At 54.5% G+C, this 20,972-nt stretch overlaps 2 protein-coding genes across 2 annotated transcripts in view; both read right to left on the bottom strand.

The window, feature by feature from the left end:
- SLC2A5 (solute carrier family 2 member 5) overlaps positions 1 to 8,054 on the bottom strand; it is a 47,542-nt gene extending 39,488 nt beyond the window's left edge. The window contains exon 1 of the mRNA XM_024749949.1: positions 7,993 to 8,054. The gene's annotated coding sequence lies outside the window, so the exon portion shown is untranslated. The remainder of the gene's footprint in view (positions 1 to 7,992) is intronic.
- On the bottom strand, positions 1,375 to 20,966 carry GPR157 (G protein-coupled receptor 157). The gene is made up of 4 exons (XM_024749950.1): positions 20,550 to 20,966; positions 7,993 to 8,206; positions 4,438 to 4,632; positions 1,375 to 3,974 (listed from the first exon to the last, which is right to left on the bottom strand). The coding sequence occupies exons 1-4, from the start codon at positions 20,930 to 20,932 to the stop codon at positions 3,753 to 3,755; spliced, it is 1,014 nt and encodes a 337-aa protein (XP_024605718.1). The 5' UTR covers positions 20,933 to 20,966; the 3' UTR covers positions 1,375 to 3,752.
- Positions 20,967 to 20,972: the final 6 nt, after the last annotated feature.

The raw sequence follows: 20,972 nt of genomic DNA, 5'->3' as shown, positions 1-20,972 counted from the left end.
GGTGACAGGGGCTCGAGCCCTGGTCCGGGAAGATCCCACATGCCGCGGAGCAGCTAAGCCCGTGCGCCACAACTACTAAGCCTGCACTCTGGTGCCCACGAGCCACAACTACTGAGCCCGCGTGCCACAACTACTGAAGCCTGCATGCCTAGAGCCCGTGCTCTGCAACAAGAGAGGCCACTGGAATGAGAAGCCTGTGCCCTGCAACAAAGAGTGGCTCCCACTCGCCACAACGAGAGAAAGCCCACGTGCAGCAACGAAGACCCAACGCAGCCAAAAATAAATAAAAATTTGAAAACAACAAAGAGTCCGCTGTATATTTTGGTAACAGTCCTTTATCAGATGTGTATTCCCGCCCCCAATCCCCAGTTTCACTGAAAAATAACTGACACACCTCACTGTATAAGTTCAAGGTGTACAGTGTGAAGGCAATTCACATACACTGTGAAATGATGACACTAGGTTAGCATCCATCATCTTGTATAGATACACAGATGTGTCTTTTGCAAATATTTCCTTCCAGTCTGTGGCTTGTCCTCTCATCCTCTTGACAGTTGATATATTTTTAGCTTTACAAAATCCAGGAAGTAGAACAAATAAACAAGGAACGCTTCTGGGAGCAAAGTTCCCAAGATGTAGCAGTTAAAAAAAAAAAAAAAAAAGACTTGACGGCAGGGCTGCAGGGCTGCGAAGGTCTGCACCGAACGAGGCAGCTGGCTCCGATGGCTGGTTTTGGAAGGCTGCTTCCTTCAGAGAAGAGCCCTTGTGCCCCAGCAGTTCCCAGCCACCTGGGAGCCTTAGTTGCCACTGCAGAGGGTCACCGGGTGTCGGGATAGAATCATGCAAGAAGGGAGACATGGTTGGTGGCCCAGTATCTGGAGTGTCTCACTCGTGAGAGTTTAGCCCTAAGCTGCGGGCACTTGGAACTTGGCTCTGTTGATTCTCATATGGGACGGGGCCTTGGAATCTGCATTCTAAACACCACCACCCCTGCTGCCCAACCCAGACCAGGGATTCTATCAGGCAAACTCAGGAGAAGCTGGCTATACCAACCAGGTGGCCGCCTACCCGACTGCATTTGCCCACAGAGAAGGACACAGACGTGGTCTCCAGGGGCTCTGGACCTGCCCCACAGCACAGGCCCGTCTGAGCCGCACTGCCGACCCGCACCCACATCAACGGCAGTCGGTTTACCAAATACACACAAGAAATGTAGTTAATTTAATTTAAAATAGCAAGACTTTGGCCTTGACCCAGACGGTCAGGGTGTGCCCTACAATTCTGCACGTGCACAAAACCTCCCGCGATGCCATTATGCCGAGACGGGAAGCCTGCAAAAACGTTCTTTTCTTGCTGTGGACACAGGCAGAGCTCTGTCTGCACCCTTAACCCTGGGCCAAATCATAATCTTTATTAAAAAACAAAAACAGACAGACACAACTCTGAAGCACAAAGAGGCAGAAAGTGTTTAGTAAACCTGAGGAAAAGACCAAGGTTCAGCAAGTGCCTGAGAAGAGAGGGGCTGGGGGCTGAGACGCAGCCCCTGTCCAGGCCGAGGTCCCACAGCTGTGCCCGGGGGGGTGAGGGTGGATAAACATTAACTACACTGGCCGAGAGAGAACCCACGGGCGCCCAGCCACGTGTAAAAGGAACGCGCTTTTGTCTGGCTCTGATCCGAGGCAGGAGACCCTCCTGGGCTTCGTGATGGTGCTGTTTGCAACGCTCCGGGCACCAGGACGAGCCCCTCCCCTGCCCGCACGTGTCCGCCACTCGCAGTAACATGTTCACCTGTTCGGTAACATGTCCGCAGAGACGGGGTGGGGAGCAGAGGGAGGGAAATGGAAATACTCAGCAGCGGCAACTCACAGGTGGAATGAGAATGTGAGGGAGGCCCGGGCACACGGAGATGTTCTTCTCTGAGCCCCGACTCCCTCTGCGGGTGTTTTCCGGCTGCAGCCGGTCTGGGGAAACCCAGGTCTCAGGCCTGTCCTTAGAGGCCATGCCCAGCGGGCATCGATGTTGCACCATCTGAGCCAAGGCCTCTGGGGCCCCCTTCAGAACAAGAGGTGTTCGAGCATCACTCCCCCAGGGCCCATACTCTAACGCAAACGTGAGTCACCTTCTCTTTTGCAGCAAGCCACTTCCTGAATTTCTGCTCCATTCTAGAAGCTAACGTGAGGCTCTTTACCAGCTAGGCACCCATGATGAGCTGTAACGTCTTTAGGGGAACCCCAGACTCCCCTCACGTGGGCCATTTCTGTAAGGAGACCGCCTTACTGACAAGTAGCTTTCTGTAGCGCAGCCCAGAGCTTTCTTTGGATCCTAAAGGGATGTTTCACCTCTTGCTGATTTTCATAAAACCTTCTTTTAAAAAGGGAACCCAAAAGGAGCGTTTTGGACCTAGTTCTGTAGAGGACTATTACTTTCAGAGTCTCTTCCTATTACAGATTTTGCTTTTGAGAGTAAAAGAGGAATCAACAGTAGGGTGTGGCTTTGGTTTTAATCCAGAACCCTTTTACAGGTTCAGAAAATCAGTTTTGCAGAGTTCTCATGGGCCCCAAGGGAGGGGCGCCTATCAGGTTAGTTGTACTTTTCTTCCCCAAGGCCCTGCACGCACGGTGACAGTTACACCTCCCACTCTTAGCCAGTGACTTCTGTGACTGAACAGAGAAATTGTTTTCTGACCTAAGACGAAAGGGTTGGTGGAAGAGTCATAGGTTATAGAGATACGGATGCTTCTTTTAAATCCGTTTTCTTTTACATCACCCCATGATGCATGCGTCACTCTCCCCAACCAATCCCCCAAACCTTCACCTTCAGGGAGGAATCAGTATTTGGGTGTTCCCTAACCCTCTGGTCGCCTTTCCTATAAAAAATTAACCTAGGAAGTGAATGAGCCAGATCCTTCCCCGACTCACCCGTTTCAGTCTTTACAAGAACAGACCCAAGTGACAGTGGGGCATCTGCGGGGAATTCTGCAGTGGCCTCTTCCTGTCCTGTTCCAGCCCTTGCATTGGAGGAGGGACCTGCATTTTAATGTTAAGTGCCTGGGGGAGACAGGAGTCGGGATCCTGGCCTCTGCTTGAAACTCAAACACAATCCATACATCAAGGGCTGGCAGCCCGTGGAGAGAATTCAGGAGGCCCCAGGAGACCAGCTGCCCTGCAGCTGTGTGCGGCTGTGCTCCCGCTGGTCACCAGGGGGGAACCTCCTGGTGAAAGGTAACTGGCCCTTTCCTTGACGAGCAAAGCCATCCGAGAAAAGCCAGGCTCTCAGGGGAATCTCAACGCCCTGACGAACCAGGAGTCTGCTCTGTGATACCTCAGTGGGGGCCACGTCGCTGGTACCCTCTGACATTTTCTTGAGGATGGGTGCCCAGTGTATATATATCTCTATGTGCTTTTCCCACCGGTGTGGGTCCCTCCAGCTGTAAACAGTGCTGTGTGGTCATGAGGCCGATGACGCCCGGACCGCAAGGCAACCTGGCAGTGATCAGGTACCACGGGTTTCCCTGAATCTCAGTGCAGCCCTCATGCTGACGAATTCCCCTGCGTGCAGAAGGATGCGGTGTGAGGGGGACGTGCTTGAGGGTCGAGGAGGTAGACAAGCTGAGTCTGCGCTGCTCCCCACGGGGCTCGAGTCGGCAGCCGAAGGCGGACAGCGCGGCTGACGCCCCGCTCCCTGCAGAGGGGACTCGGCGCCGCCCGCCCCAGGTCGGCAGCACCCACACACAGAACTAGGGGGGCAGCAGCTCAGGTGCTTGGAAGTTCATCCACGGCCCGCCTGGGCCCCTGAGACTCGCCCGCCCGTTGTGGAGGGCGCAGAGGCCTTGGGGGGCCCAGTGGGCTCTCGGCGGCAGCGGAAGCCTGAGGGCAGCAGCAGGAGCAGAGGGAGAGGAGACGAGTCCGGACGGTGCGGGTGCAGAGGACGAACGTGATGCAGTTGGCGCCCCCCTGAAAGGTGTTCCCGATCCCCTGGCAGGGAGAAAGGGAGAGGCGTGAGCGCCAGGGCCGGGACGGGCCTGAGAAGCACACGCAGGGAGGCCGGGAAGTGCTGGGGACCCAGGACCCGGTCCTCCGCCCCTGAGGCTGGTCTGCGGGGGACCCTGTCCACGTGGGCCTTGGGCTGAGCACCGGGCAGGCCTGGACTTGCAGGCGTGTCCCCGGGTCTTCTGGGCTGGGAAGGACTCAGGGTCAGTCAACTCTCCCGGGGCTACTCCTAGGCCACTGGACAGCAACTCAACACCCCCGGGCTGCCCCCGAGCCACGCTGACCTTCCATCTTCTCTCATCAAGGCTCCCTGTGGGGCAGCGAGCAAGGCGAGGTGGGGCAGAGCCCCCCGCCTGCCTGCCTGCCTGCCGGGGACAGGGATCTGACCCTGCTGACCCCGCGGTGGGCCGGGAGCCGCGAGGGCGGGGCGGGGGCGGGGCAGACCTACGTGCAGAACCACGAGCACTGGCGTCCGCACTGCCGGGGAGCCACAGAGGGTCAGGACGAACCGCACGGTGCTCCAGATCCGGAGGCAGACGAAGATGAGCGGGATGAGGGCCAGCTTCTTATCGGCCGCGGAGGTGCGGCGCTGGAGCTGGTGCGCCTGGGACACGAGGGGCCGGTACTCGGAGAGAGCCTCACGCTGCGCGAGGAGCACACAAAGCAGACGTGAGCGACGGGGCCCTCCCGCCCCCTCCAGCCCCACCGCAGGCTGCCCTCCCACCGGGACGCGGAGGTCGTGAGCCGCGCAGTACCTGAGGCCGGCAGCCCAAGTTCCCACCTCTGCCCGGTCTCCTCCATCCACTGTCTGCTCCACACCCCACGTGGGTGTCTAAAGCACGTCGGAAACTTCTCAGGTCCGACACACATGCCTGCTCCCCCAACTCAGCTAACGGGAGCTCCGTCTTTCCAGCCGTCCAGGCCCCAAACTTGGGAGTAGCCTTTGGTCCCTCTCTCTGTGCGACAGCTCACGTCCGATCCATAGGCAAGCCCTGCAGACCCTGCCTTCAAAACAGACCCAGACCTGGATGTCCACTGCCACCGCCACCAGCCCGGTCCAAGCACCATCACCCCTTCTCTGGGGAGTTGCCACTGCTTCTTCACAGGTCTCCCTCTATCGCCCTGACCACCCCACCCCATCCCCAATGCAGTCTTACTCTCAACACAGAAGCAGCGTGGCTCGTTGAAAACCTAAGTCGGATCAAGCCAGTCTTCCACTCAAAGCTCTTGGTGTCTTCCCATTTCACATGTTCCTTACGATGTCCCCAACCCTAGTCTAGCTCTGACCTCATTCCTGTTACGTACCCGCTGTTTACTCTTCTCCAGACACACGGGCCTCCTAATGCTCCAAATATGCCAGGCACACCCCACCCCAGGGCCTTTGCACAGGCTCCTCCCTCGAGCTGGAATGCTCTTTCCCAACCATCTACGTGGCTCACTCCCTCACCCTCTTCAAGTCTTTGCTCCAGTGTCGAATTCTGGATAAGGGCTATCCTGACAACCTATTTAAACTGCAAAGGCGTTTCCCAGGTGGTCCTGTCCCCACCTCCAGCTCTTTATCCTTGTCTGCTTCTCATAGCTCTTATCCTCCTCCTTCCTGGACACCATTCACCCTCGTTTATCAGGCCCATGGCTCACGGCCATCCTCCTCCAGAATGCAAGCCTCCCCCTGCCCCCCGGCCCTGCTGCGTCCCCCCACCCCGCCGCCGGCCTGCCCCACAGCAGGGGCTCTGCCCGAAGCTGGGACAAGAAGAAAAGGTGAGCAGCCGCCAGCTTTGGTTTCCCCGCTCCTCAGAATGCCCTTCAGTGACAGGAAAGGCAGTTCCAGACCACAACCGAACTTCTAAAAATAGATGAAAAAAACACTGCTCCATAACAAAGATGTGTTTTTGAGCCTGGTCCTCTGTGGGGGACACTGAAGGCGCAGGTGAGGAGAAGAGCCACACCCCTTGGCATCTCTGAGCACCCAAGCTGCTGCAGCTCACCTGCTCAGAGCACGTGCTTCCTCCCCGGGGCCTTCAGCACCCAGAGACCGGCACCACCCACCCCCTCCAGGACCACATGGGTGGGCGGGGGAGCTGGGCACTAGCTGGGCACTAGCCAGGGCTGCTGGTCCGCTCTTCCTCAGGGCAAAGCTCGCCCAGTTCATTTATTTTTAGCTCTCCCTCCTAGCTAGAGGCAGGGAACCACCCGTACATTCTCACCTCCCTGCTCACTAGTATTCCTTTTCTCTGGAAACACCCGCAGAGCTGTAGGAGAAGACCATTCTCACATGGGGGGGGGTGGTCAGCCTCACAGGCAGGGCCCCAGGCTTCCTGCCCCCACTACAGGAAGGGCAGGGAGGCAGACAGACACACGAGGGACTCCCCTGGCGCTCCAGTGGTTAAGAGTCTGGGCAGGAGGGAGAGCTGGCGGTGCCAATTTAAAATCTGGTGGTCCGGGGGACTTCCCTGGCCGTCCAGTGGTTAGGACTCTGTGCTTCCACTGCAGGGGGCACGGGTTCTCAGGGAGCTAAGATCCCGCATGCCCTGCAGTATGGCCCCCAAAAAAACACCACACACAGACACACACATGAAAAGGCAGCTGGGGGAGAGCATGGGGAGGTCCTGGGCAGAGCCTGGTGGGGCTCCTGGGAGCTTTCATCGGGGAGCCCGGAACCTTCCCAGGGCAACGGAAAAGAGGAGGTGAGAAGGGTAGCCCTGGCCCAGGCAGGAGACCAACTAAAAAACCCTAAGTAGACAAAGAGGATCTCAGACCCATCGGTAAGCCCTGCCAGCATCTCTGTCAACGACTCCAAGCTGAGCCAGAAGAGGGCGGCAGGGAGGGGTGAGAATCTGGTGAATTCTGGAGTAAAAAGAGAACCCAAAGTGTGCATCCCACATACAGGGTGGCGATCACGTGTCAGCTGCGAGGAGCACCCTACACACTTGGAAATGACCGCTGAGCCAGCAGCACACCCGAAAGTCAAAAGTTAGGGACATTCTCGCCTACAATTACAGCCTTGAAAACTCAGAGCAAAAAAGAAACACAGGCATTACACCAGCAGAATGAGCTTGGAAGTCTATCCCCAGAGCTTTCACGATGTTACTGCTCCAGCCCCGTTTCATCTTCCATCGTAATTACACTTCTCCCTCCTCCTAGGAGGGCAGGACCCATGCCTGAGCTCTCATTAGCATTCCCACCGACACACAGAGCTTTTGTGCATAGTAGATGCTCAATAAAAACACACTGAATGAATGGTTGAGCGGATCAACGGATGGGCTAACCTGAGGCTTTCTGGGGTAGCAGTTTGCTTGTGGCTAGGAGAAAGCCCATACTTTACATGTGCGGAACCGGTAGTCCAGAGCAAGGAACAATTTGGCCAGATCATCAGAGGGAAACCATTCTTTCCTAGAATTTCTGGCCAGAAGTCTAGGAGACTTCAGAGCAGCCCAGCCTATTGATTTATGAATTCCTGACAGCCTGAAAAGTCTACCACTTATAATATTTTAATCATCAAGGAGAAAGAAGTGAGTTATTTGTATCGCTGATTGTGAAAGCCTGTGGCCTCCTCTCCCCAGGGGCATGCCAGTTCAATTCTTAGTCGGCTACTGTTCATCTTTCATCCAAATTCCTCTCCAGGTTAAGCGACCGTGGTGATCTGTCCAGGAGGGGGCAGTAGAGAGCTGCGGCCCAGAACACAGGCTGAGCCTGCAGCCTCCTTGGCTTCACAGCAGGTCAGTCAGAGTTGGGCGAGTCTGGGGAGCCCCTTAACTTCGGTGAGCTCCCGTTTCCTCATCCACAAACGGAGGATAACAGGACCCGCTCCCGACAGGGCTGCATAATTAGCAAAGCAGTCAACCCACGATGCTTATTAATTCAGCGCACGTCACGGTGCCTGAGGCACAGCAAACCCTCCGTCACTCTGGTCGGTCACCAGTCCCGTCCCCTACGGCAGCCAAGCCCGACGCCGGGACACGGTGGCCACACAGAGCTCTGGGCCGGGGCCCCGTGGGGCACCTACCGCTCTGTTGATGTGCTTCCGGATGAGGAGGTAGATCACGGGCAGCGTGACGTAGGCGAGCATCTCCCACAGCTTCCCGGTCAGCAGCATCCACAGCACGCGGTCCTCCGCCTCCAGGTCGATCCAGCACCAGCCCACGGACACGTCCGAGGCGTCGTAGCCGATCTTCTTTAGCGTGACAGCCGCCACGGTGATGACCAGCGGAATCCCCCAGCTGAGGAATAAGGAGCAGACGGGAGGTGGTGAGGTCAGACCCAGCTCCCGGCAAAGCCAGCGAGGGTGAAGGCACCGGGATGCTAGGCAAGAAGGACGGTGCTCTCCCAAGCATACAGCAGACAGTGTTCCCGGAGAAAGGAGGGGCGGGAGTCCTCAAATCCCCCAACCCAGCCCTGCTCTGCCCAAGCCCTGCCAAGCCCGGGATGCCCTGGCCTCCCACCTGGACAAACCCTCCCAAGCCCTTGGAGGCCGGGGTCTATTTCAGAATTGCCAGGCTCCTCGGAGATTGGCGCTGGGATGCTGTGGCATCGGGACGGCCGGCTCCTTCCCGCACCAAGGGGCCTGTGCACTGGCCCGCAGACACCAGCCCACGCAGACAAGCCTCATCCACACACCCCGCCAACAGTCAGCCCCCCCCCGGCCAGCCTGGGCCCAGGGGTGCACACACTGGTGGCTTGGGGTTGTCTGGGTCCCGTGCACCCACAGCAGGAACTAGAAGAGGGGCCCTGGGCTCCGGGCGGACACATCTCCTCGGTCCTGAGCCCTCCTTGCTCTATGGGAAGGGGCGGACACTGGCAAGGGTCCAAGGGGGCCCACTAAAGCACAAAGCCTGGGGCGGGGGCCACCTCTCAGTGCAGTGCTGGGCTGACTTTTCTAGAGTTTACTGCAATGGCAACACAGCTGGGATTAGGGCTGAGCCCCAAGGCCCCTCCCCAGTGGTCCCCGCACGAGTCTCCTCGCCAAGCCTTTTAAATCAGCCAGGGGGACACACAGAAGCTATGTGGCGGCCCGGCAGGGTGGTTAAGAGCTTGGACTGCGATGCAGCAGGCTGGGTCCGAGTCTCGGCCCTGCCCCACGTGGCCGCAACACATCCGTGTTTCTCTCCACAGAGTGGGGGTGATCGCGGTGCCTGGAGCAGAGCATCGTTGCTGGTTGTCACAAGAATAAACTCATCAGCGTTACATCCAGCACGCGGGACAGGGTAAGCGTGTCCGCATTTACGACCAACGTTGTCAGTGAGGCTTGTCCCCAGGTCCCAGGATCTGGGCCTGCGGTGTAGCCACCAGGGATGATGAGGCCTGCGCGGTCTCTGCCCCCAGGAGGACACACGGGCCTACGTGGTAGGTCAGCTGCCCAGAGAACAAGCAGTAAGTAAATAGGACAGTGTTATCAGGAAAACGTTTAGTTCAGAAACTGGTTCTGTCTTGAGGGCTCTGTGTAAGGAATATCGGCTCTTTCTGAAAGAAGGTCGTAGAACAATGATGAGGCCACAGTTGCACTTAGTCTGTTACCAAAATGAGGCTAGAAGGGCTGTGATTTTATAAGGTTCTCCAAATGCCGCAGGGCTGGGGACGAGGCAGGGCAGGGATGGCGAGGAAAGGGAGAAAGTCCGCTTCCTGGGCCCAGGAAAGACTTGGTACCTCCTCCCCTCACTGGCCTCTGCAGGAGGGACCAGAGCCTGGGGCGGGCCACTTGGTGCCACCCTGAGCTCTGCTGCCCCGACAGCCCAGCAGAGGCAGAAGCAGCACATCCTCCTTGAAGTCACAAGAGCATGGAAGGGGCCAAAACCCCATAGAAATTAAAGGATGGTGGGGACTTGCCTGGTGGCACAGGGGTTAAGAATCCGCCTGCCAACGCAGCGGACACGGGTTCAAGCCCTGCTCCGGGAAGATCCCACATGGTGTGGAGCAACTAATCCTGTGAGCCACAACTACTGAGCCTGCGCTCTAGGGCCCGCGAGCCAGAACTACTGAGCCCATGTGCCGCAACTACTGAAGCCCCGTGCCTAGAGCCCGTGCTCCGCAACAAGAGAAGCCACCAGATTGAGAAGCCCATGCACCGCAACGAAGAGTAGCCCCCGCTCACCGCAACTAGAGAAAGCCCGCACGCAGCAAAGAAGACCAAATGCAGCCAAAAATAAATACATAAAATAAATAAATTTATTAAAAAAACAAGGATTATGAGAAAGGTACCAAGTTACACTTCAAATGGATGGAGTGTGTCTATTTTAAATGTTTGTGCTACGAAAAGTTATTGATCTGGTGAGTTAATATATATTAGTATCAAACCAAAGGGTTACTGTTTTAAAACTCACGCCATCCTGGGATTTTAGGACAACACATGTCAGCTATGAGCTCCATGAGGCGAGGGCCATGTGGATTCACTGCTCTATCTTGGCATCTACACCAGTGCCTGGCACACGATAGGGGCAAAACTAGGACCTGCTGAATGAATGAATGAACGAATGAATGAGTGAATGAATGAATGAAGTTTGAACCAAGTGAGACAGCTTTTCCCAATTTACTCTTTAAATATTCACTGCAAGGACTTTACTGAAAGGAGGTGAAAGGCTTTTAAAGGGCTGAACCGGAAATCCTGAAGTTAGAGATGGGAGAGCAGTGCTTAGGGACCAACACCCGGCAGGACTGGAGCTGAGGATTCCCACCCCGCCGGGAAGGGAGAGCACAGGCTTGGCGGGAGGAAGCAGCTTCTTTCCCTCCTCAGCATCCCTACGGCCCCTGGGGACCAGGGCCCCTGGTGACAGCCCCACATTTCACAACTTTAGGTTTGTTGTACAGAAGCTACCCGGTGACGTATTTCCTCTGTGTTACTGGGCTGTACCTGGAGCTGAATCTGTGATGGAAAATTGCTAGAGGGGAGACCAAATAGATGGCTTTGAAAGGGCTCAGCACGTGGGTTGATCAATCAGAGCTGCTGTTTGAACTCAAGTACAGAGAGCAGCTCTGCTGAGGCCAGAAGCTGCCTGGGGAGGTACCTGAGTGGAGGTGGAAGAAAAGGTGACCTCAGAGAGCAGTGGGAATGGAGTGGGAGGGATGGTCTAACAACCCCGCCAAGCAGGCTCCACCGGACTCGTAATTTACAGGTACAGACAATGGTGTGCTGGTGATGTTTTAACATCAGAAAGACATCTATGCATGTGTGTGTGCGTGTGTGTGCGTGTACGTACACAAACATAAACTGATCATGAATTTTACTGATCTAAAGGATGTGGGGCACACAATTTGTAAATAATAATAAAATATTATCGTACATTCCACATAGCCAACTGATTCTCACAGGAGGCTTCTGTGGAGTTTTGCAGAACTCGTATCTGCAGCCAGCCTGCGGTTGCAGTCAGCCAATGAGAGCAGTTCCGTGATGAGAAGGGGGCTGACCTTTTCATTTTCCTTAATGACTAAGATGGAAGTGAAATGAGGAAGACCTGGGGGACCAGATGAGAGCTGGGACTTCACTGGGCCGACTTGACACGAGCAACCTCTCTGTGGATCAGGTAATACTTTTCCAATACTGGAAGAATGCTTCTTCTTTTTTCCTGCTCTGGGACATGGCCCCTTCGCATCACCTCCCCCTGAAATATGCGGCTTCCCACCTGCCCCGACGTGGCTGCCGCCAGGGCTTAAGTACAGAGACAAGAAACACTTTTGCATTTAATCTTTACTACTAACATTTCTCTATCACTTTCTTAAATCTAGAACAGGGGTCCAGCAAACTAGGGCCCTCAGACCAAATCTGGCCCAGTCTGTTATTTATTTATTTTATTTTTTAAATTGGAGTATAGTTGATTTAAAACGTTGTGCTAGTTTCAGGTGTACAGCAAAGTGAATCAGTTATACATATACATGTATCCACTCTTTTTTAGGTTCTTTTCCCATATAGGTCATTACAGAGTACTGAGTAGAGTTCCCTGTGCTCTACAGTGGGTTCTTATTAGTTATCGGTCTTATATACAGTCGTGCATATGTGTCCATCCCAAGCTCCTGATTCAGTCTGTTTTTTAAAATAAAGTTTTACTGCATACAGCCACACTCACTGGTTGTATATCATCCATGGCTTCTTCCAAGCTACCAGAGCTGAGCTGAGCGGTGGCATTGGAGATTGCATGGCCCACAGACCTGAAAATACTATCTGGTCCTGTACAGGAAAAGTTTGCTGACATCTGCTCTACAAAGCAACAGAAGTATAATTAGGGGACTTCCCTGGTGGCACAGTGGTTAAGAATCCGCCTGTCAATGCGGGGGACACGGGTTTGAGCCCCGGTCCAGGAAGATCCCACATGCCACGGAGCAACTAAGCCCGTGCACCAAAGCTACTGAGCCTGCGCTCTAGAGCTCACGAGCCACAACTACTGAAGCCCGCACGCCTAGAGCCCGTGCTCCCCAACAAGAGAAGCCACCGCAGTGAGAAGCCCGCACACCACAACGAAGTATAGCCCCCGCTCGCCGCAACTAGAGAAAGCCCCCACGCAGCAACAAAGACCCAACTCAGCCAAAAGTAAATAAATAAATAAAATAAATTTTTAAAAAAGTATAATTAGGACCTAAGGAGTTTTGAGTATGTTACTTTTGTTTTTAATGCAGTTTATATAATTTAATTTTTAACGATGTTCTATCTAACAATAAGCCCACAAAATGCCCTGAAATTTAACAACCGGGTCCCACAAGCCAGCTCCAGGCCACCACTGGACAGAGGATGAAAAGGATAGGGGGCTGAAGCTGCCCTGCCCCAGGCTCTCACCTATAGAGCCAGGAGAAAATCTCTCTGGTGACCTCAATACGCCAAGCTGTTCTCTGGCCAAGTGGCCACCCTGAGTTGTAGGCGGTGTCCAACTCTGGGAGGAACTCTACAAAGACATGTGTGACCTAATTCTCACTTTCCAGAAATGTCTACTGCTAATTTCTGACATGCACCACCTAACAGTTTTTTATCCCTCCAAAAAAATAAAAAGCAGCCATCAATCAAAAAACAAACAAAACCAGAAGTAAGATACAGCTTAACAACAGCACATGAGAAACAGACCAAGGGCTGTAGCTGACTGGGACCCAGAAGGTGTTTGGTCGGAGGGGTTGCCCTGATGCCCAGACGTGGGTGATGGAGAACGGCCAGCAAACTGTCCTGCCTCCGTGTGGACACCTGGGACCCACATTCTAAACCTGAGACTGTGAAGCTGGCACCAGAGCGGGCATGTGAGGACGTGCTGGGCCTGGAGCTGGGCCTCGAGTACTGGAAGACTCTTGGGGACGTCCGGCTAGCAGAGCAGACTCAGGCGGCTGAAGGAAAGGACAGGCATACTGCTCAGTCCCAAAGCCAAGGGCTAAACCGGCAGCGTCCCCCATCAAGGGGAGGAAGCCATGTGACCACGTGCAGGGGATGCTATGAAAGGCACTGAGGAGGAACATGGTTAAAGCAGGTGACCGATGAGGCTCCTTCTCTCCAAACCTGTGATGCAGGCGGAGAAGAAGCGTGGCTGGGGTCACCTAGATGGAGGGGGCCTGCAGACCACTCTCTGAGCAGAATCCCCCACTTGAGGGGCTCCAAGAGCTGCTCCCAGAGGTGCCCAGGCCCCAGCTCTCACATGTGTTTGCATGGAAACCGAGGCCAGACTCCAAGTTGGCTTCCTCCCCCTTCGGAGGCAGTTATAGGCTGAGTATGTCCCCTCCTGCCCCCAAATTTCTGTGTTGAAGTCCTAATCCCCAGTATGTCGGGACGTGACGTTATCTGGAGACAGGGTCTTTAAAGAGGTGATTAGGTTAAAATGAGGCCACTGGGTGGGTCCTAATCCAATAGGACAGGTGTCCTTATAAGAAGAGGAGATTAGGATGCAGACACTCACTGAGGGACGACCGTGTGAGGACACAGGGTGCAGACGGCCGTCTGCAAGCCAAGGAGAGAGGCCTCAGCGGAAACCAACCCTGCCTACACTTGGATCTCCGACTTCCAGCCTCCAGGACTGGGAGAGAAGGGATGTCTGTTGTTTAAGCACCCCACCCAGTCTGCAGGCTTTGTTAGGGCTGCCACAGCAGATGAGGGCAGATGCTCTCTACCAACTCTGGGGGAGAGACATGCCAGGGCAGGGGATGGCAGCCCAGCCCTGGGACACCCCCTGACACCCAGACCAGCAGAGCTGGGGGCCCTCAGCAGGCTCAGGGGAGGGGTAAACTGACAAATGCCCTGCAGACTGGTCATGAGCGTGGCTTTTGGAACTTGACATTCACTTTGTTCTTCAGTCGCCCCATGAGAAGTTGAAGCACCGCGGGATCAGGCGGTCAGTGAGCAGGCCACGTCCCACACCTGGGTTCCGTGGCATTTGTCAAGATGACCACGAGAGGCAGCCGGTGCCCCCGAGAGCAAGGCTCTGGCTTTCCTTCAGAGTTCCCAGTCTGCCCAGCTGGGGATCTTCTGAAACAACCTGTCCCACCAGTCAGGGAGGGGGACACCTGTGGTGACAGAGCCACTTTCACAGTCAGGGCTGGGAACACCCTTCCCCCTCCGCACCAAGGGCTCAAGGTCTGCTCAATCCACCGCTGGATTCCTGCACTCCCCCCTTCCCCCAAACCTCACCCTTCCTACAGATCTCTGGTGCGGGGTGGCACCTGATGGGAAGGCCACAAGAGGGTCTTCTCCCCCAAACAGCAGAGCCTGGTCCACGTGCCTGGGGCCTATGCAAGGCCTTGAATGTGACCATGACCCCAAGATGCTCTGAGAACGAAACTATCTGGCAACCATGTGCCAGTTTTGAAAGCTCTGGGGAGCAGGACAGAGCCGGGCCGGGCCGGAGGGATGCAGCTGCAGGGGGCACAGCCTGGTGCAAGGAATCCAGGCCCGAGGAGGCCGCCTGGAGGTTTCTGCCCCTATTGTTATGGGTGGGGCAGGGGGCAGGACGTGGGAGTTCAGGGTGTCAGGCACCGGCCAGGCCACCGCGAGGTCGGTCGCTTGGTAGCCCTGGCTGCAGAGGTGGGGAAAGGCGTCCAAGGGAACTTCTAAACACTCAGCCCCTGGCACGGGCCTCTGCAACCCTGGCTCTGTGGGTGCCAAGGAGCACTGTGCAGCGCTCAGGGACGCTTTCCTGCTCACCTGGGCCCGGGGTAGACTCTGACTCTGCCCCGGCAGGGTCAAGGGGCAGCCTCTGGTGCCGCAGCGGGTGTCCCACGGACACGCAAATGCAGCGCAGAGACCTCACTGCAGCAGGGCCCTCAGCAAACAAAGCCGGTTTAGCTCTTGTCATTTTGGGGAGCACTGTCTGACGTGGGGTGCTGTTCACACAACCACTGGGTTCACCCCCCATTCAGACACTGCCCACTTGGGGCCTTGTCGCTGGGCCCTGCTGTGAGCGAGCCGGTGTCTGATTAGAGAGCTTGCAGGCTCTCCCCTTCGGGGCCCACGGGTCCCCTTTTCTCTGCGCTGGAACTTCCCAATCCCCACAGCAGGGGTTTTCGTGGTGAACTTGGGATGCCATAGACTTCTCTCTTCCTCCAGAGCCTCCAGCAAATGCCAGAGGGTGGGTGGCAACGTGGGCCTGGGGTCATGCCCACACCTATCCCCACTTCAGTGGAGCCAGAAGAAACCCAAAGGCTGCTCGAGGCTGCCAGCTCGGCCTGGGCTCCACTTCTGACGCGGCGAGGTGAGGCGCCCCAGCCTGACCTCCCCCCACGATCACAGGACACACCTGGCCCAGCGGTGAGGGGACAGTCCGTGACCCTGCCGTACTGGTTCAGAAGGAGCCCACCACCTTGCAGGGGAAGAGGGGCTGAAGACTGCTTTTGATAGGCAGGTCACCTTCTGCAGGGAGACAGAGCCGGTTTCCCTGCTTATCTTATCTGAAAGGAAATGACCCCGCCCATAGCCGGAGCAGGCTAAGATGCACAGCCCTTTCTTAGGTGAGAACTGCAAACACACGGTCACAAATGCTTATCCACATGCATGTAAGATATGGGTACAGACTTAGAAAACAAACTTGTGGTTACCGAAGGGGAAAGGGGGGTGGACAAATTAGGAGTCTGGGATTAACATAAACACACACACTATATAAAAGAGAGAAACACCAAGGACCTACTGTATAGCACAGGGAACTATACTCAATATTTTGTAATAATCTCTAAGGGAAAAGAATCTGAAAACAATATAAATATATAACGGAATCACTGTGCTGTTCACCTGGAGCTAACACGACATTGTAAATCAACTATAGTGCAGTCCATCACTAAAATACGTGGTGTCGGGACCGTGCCGCCTCCACAGCTAAGACACAGTAGAAAGGGACTTATCGCAGGGCTTTCCCTGAACACAGAATATTCTCACACTTTGAAAACGCGGCAACATCTGGAAGAGTCACCGCAGAATGCTGTCGGAATCAGGGGATGGGAAAGCCTTGGATGAGACTTCGAGGAGTTCCAGGAGGTGAACGGGCAGATAACACCTTGACCAAGCAATCGCAGTGAACGGCACTGGGAACGGAACAAATCCAAGTCGCCAGCCGCCACCAGGTAGGAAGCGAGAACAGGTTTCTGTGAGATTCCAGCCCAAGGTGCAGATCCTGAATCCACTCCCGAGGAAGCATCAGGCAACCCAGGTGAGGGAGGACATCCTACACGGTAACGGGCCTGTACTCTTCAAAAACACCAGTTGTGAAACACCAAGGAAGACGGAAACACTGCTCCCGACTGAAGGAGGATAAAGAGACGTGAAAACAAAGTCCCTTTGCTATCGGCGACCTTATTAGACAACTGGCAAAACCTCAACAGATCCACAATCAGATTTTGTTTCTTACCAGACACACACACGTTTTTTTTTTTAGTTGCTTTGCCTTTTTCCTTCTTCACAGGACACAATCAGATATTGGCACTGCTCCACGTTCCTCTCTGCTTTGGGGAAGTGTACGTGGTCACGCAAGGGACTGTCCTTGTCTTTTGGAAATAAATGCACACTGAAGGATTTAGGAGTTGGGGGCATCAGGTCTGTAACTTACTTTTTTTTTTTTAATTTTATTTTTGGCTGTGTTGGGTCTTCGTTGCTGCACACGGGCTTTCTCTAGTTGTGGCGAGCAGGGGCTACTCTTTGTTGTGGTGTGCGGGCTTCTCATTGCGGTGGCTTCTCTTGTTGCGGAGCACAGGCTCTAGGCGTGCAGGCTTCAGGAGTTGCAGCACATGGGCTCAGTAGTTGTGGCTCACGGACTCTATAGAGTGCAGGCTCAGTAGTTGTGGCGCACGGGCTTAGTTGCTTCCCGGACCAGGGATCGAACCGTGTCTCCTGAATTGGCACGTGGTTTCTTAACCATTGCACCACCAGGGAAGTCCCTGTAACTTATTCTCACATGGTTCCAGGAAAAAAATAATTGGAGAGGGTAAGTAAAGCTAACATGGTAAAGTGTTAATGATGGGGGGAATCTGGAAAGTTAAAAATAAACGATTGTTGAATTATATCTGTTTAAAAAATTATTATCAAGGCCAAGAGACAAGATGGAATCCTAAAAGGGGCACTGACCTTGAAGTTCTAACGCTGAGCCTCCTGCTAACAGCTCTGTGGCCTTGGGAAAGTCTCATCAGCTGTGGCTGGAGGGTGATCATCTCTGGGTGAGTCCCCTGGCTTATGCAGGATCAAAGCCTGATCCTTGCAAGACCTCTGGAGCCTGATGCGGCTTGTGATGCCAGGCAATTTCTCTGAGGATAAAGTCTAAGCTGCCCTCCTTCCCCAACGAGATAAAAGTCTTTCCGTAAAGGAAACTATGTCAGGCGTTATGATGGGGTCCCAGGGGCCATGCAGGCGCTTTGTGGGAACTTGCCTGCGACTCTCTCCAGCCTCCTGCGGTGCATGGCTGCATTTCGTTTTATAGATGGCTTTTCCCACTTAACGTTGTATCATACCGTTTAAAAAATATACGACTTATAGAGTTCATGGCCAGTATTTACTGGCAGCATGACAGTTCTGGGTGGGGTGTAGTCTATAACTTACTGAGCCCCGACTTTTTGAACATTTAGGTTGCTTTCAAATTCTCATCACTGTGCTGGCTAACACTGCCACGCAAACTCCTTTGTACATCCAACTTTGCATGTAATTCGGTTTATCGCCTTAGACTAGATGCCTACAAATAGGATTGCTGGGATCGAGGGGTATGAACCAAATATTTTCTACGTGGATTATTCCCACTTACATGGCCAATAATAATGTTTATCACATTAGTATCCTGCCTTACTATTTTTTTCCCTCTAATTTAATGAGAAAATGGTACCTCGCTGTTGTATTGTTTTGAGTATTCATGCTTTTACTATTTCGTCAGAATGTCCTTTGTCCGTTTCTCAAGGTATTTGTCAGTTTTTTTTTTTAAAAATCAACTCATAAGAACAGAGAGAGCAACCCTTTGTGTTGTCATATTTTAAAATATTTTCCGGGGGACTTCCCTGGTGGTCCAGTGGTTAAGATTCCGCCTTCCAGTGCAGGGGATGCGGGTTTGATCCCTGGTCAGGGAACTAAGATCCCACACGCCGCCGGGCAACTAAGCCCGTGTGCCGCAACTACTGAGCCCGCGAGCCACAACTACTGAGCCCGTGCGCCACTAGAAAGCCTGCGTACCACAGCTAAGACCCGACACAGCCAAAAATAAATAAATATTTAAAAATAAATAAATAAAAATAAAATATTTCCCAAGACTGGAAGGTTTGAAGAAGAGGACTGATTTGCAGTCATCTGAAATGGTTAGCGAGTGGGTGCCTGGGCTGCCAGAGGCTGAAGATGAGATTTCCCACGCCAAGAGGTCCTTCAGCAGCAACAAACTCATCCTCCAAAGAAAGACACTGAAGAGTCCTTAGCAACACAGTCTGGGAGGACCTAGGTCAATACATGAACCTGTTGGACAGGTCTTACCAAGTCTCACACCAGCAACACGAGTGCTGACTTCTGACAGGGAGTAAACTATCAAAGTCCCTTTCTAGCTTGGATACAAGTAATTTTCTTTCTTTCTTCTTTTTTTTTCTTTTAAGAAGCAGGTGGATCACATTCAACAGACAAGACGAACAATTCGCTTCCCTTTTATGGCCAGAGAAGGACACATGGGCTTTCTTAGGAGGCCTTCCCTAAGCGTCACAGAAAACATCCCTAGAAGTGAAAAGAAAGGTTTCTTAGGAAATGTCTTTTCTATAGGAGCTGCACCATGTTCTCTTTATCACTTGAAAAATACATTGTATTCAGTATTTTTCAAAAGAGGGGGAAAAAGACAAGAGAATCTTGCAAAGAAAGTCTTGGGCTCCTATTCGAGTACACGTGAGTTCCACGCTGCCCACAGCCAACCAGCCTGCCAAGGACAGGGTCTCCGAAATGGTTGGTGGGATCAGGTTGGATGCGGGAGTGGGGGAGGCAGCCCCGCTCTCTGTGGGTCTCTGCAGCACCTGAGGCACATCTGAATGGCTTGCTACAAACATTTTGACTTGAACAGCCGAGAAGCAGGCCGTTTAGTTTCCCAGGGACCAGCTGGCCTCCATCCAACAGCTCTGAGACCTGGAGGTCAAGTGACTATTGCAGGCTTGTGACCTCACTGTTGTGACACCCAGGTGACCTGTCTCTACCAAAGTGCTGACTATCTTCAGTCCCTTGGAAAGAACTCAAGTATTTAACAGAGAGGACCTATAATTAGGGCAGCATTTGGTACTCTTATCTGGAGGAAGGAGAAGAGGAAAGAGGCTCTATAAAATTCCTGCCTTGGGTTCACCAGAGGACACCACCAGATGTTTGAATCTTGAAATTACACCAGGAAGGGGCCAACCTTCTTCCATAGATGAGGGTTGCTTGGATGAGACCCTTCAATGCCAGGGCAGGACAAGGCCTCGGTTTTCTCTGCTCTCAGAGACTCCAGGCCGCTGGCTGCCCTCTTCCAGACCAGCCTCTGCCTCTGACCTCAATCTCAGAGTTGCTGAACTCTGGAAAGAAAGTAAGATCATCTAGAACAGAGATAACAAGAGATTGGGGCCTAAGGTTTAGAGATGAGCAAAGATAAACAAGACTGTCCTTCCTAAATTTTACAGCTGAAGCACTGCATCTGGCAGAGGGCTGGGTGGACGGCAGCCTGAGAGTGGCTGAATGCACCACACCTAACTTATCTCCCAGCCTGACCAGCTGCTTCCCCCGATCCCCATGGTCAGCAGAGATGGCAGGAACACACTGAAGCAGGAGGCCAAGGGCCCAGAGTGGCCTCGCCAGCTCTCCAGGTGCTTCCAAGTTACCAGGGCCACGCTCTGAGGGCGAGCTCTGGCCCCTCCCACCCTCCAGGGGCTGCACTGAGGCGCCCACCTCACTGGGAGGCTATGGCTGGGGCCGCCTCAAAGGGGCGCCCCCTGCGGCGATGTTCAGGACAAGTTCATCTCCCAGGCAAGCCTAGCATCATTCTGCTGGCCCAGGGCTGTCCCGGGACAGGAGCAGACACTGCCCGCTGGGCGCCTGGCCAGGGGTCCAATCAAGACGCAGGGCCCAGAGGGTGGCAAGGGCCACAGGGGCAGCAGACAGGATCCAGGCAGGGGTCACTGGACCCGAGGGAAAGCAGCGTCGCCGCCACCCACCTGACGACGTGGAAAGCCCAAAGCAGGCGGCCGTCTCCGGGGCCGCGCGAGGTGCGGACGATGCTAAGATACAGGTAGAGGGCGATGGCCACCGTCCAGAAGAAGGAGCTGGTGTTGGCGAAGGTGGAGAGCGCGCCCTGCAGCACGCAGTCCCACGAGGGGCCCTCGAAGTCCTGCAGCACCCCGTAGAAGTAGGAGGCGGCCGACAGCAGGTCGGCCAGCGACAGGAAGAGCAGCAGGCGCCGCGCCCGGCTGCGCAGGTCGGGCCACAGGGCGTGCGTGGCCACCAGCAGGCCCGAGCCTAGCGCGGAGAGCGCGCACGATAGCAGCACCACGGCGCGCTCCGACGGCACCAGCTCTGTGGGAGGTGCGGGAGGTGGCATGGTCAGGAGCGGAGCGGGCCGGGGCCGGGTCGCCGCTTGC

The sequence above is a fragment of the Neophocaena asiaeorientalis genome, unplaced genomic scaffold (genome assembly GCF_003031525.2).
Source record: "Neophocaena asiaeorientalis asiaeorientalis breed wild unplaced genomic scaffold, Neophocaena_asiaeorientalis_V1.1 scaffold275, whole genome shotgun sequence".
NCBI lineage: Eukaryota > Metazoa > Chordata > Mammalia > Artiodactyla > Phocoenidae > Neophocaena > Neophocaena asiaeorientalis.
The sequence above is the reverse complement of the archived record's forward strand: the minus strand, read 5'-3'. Positions and strand labels throughout refer to the sequence as shown.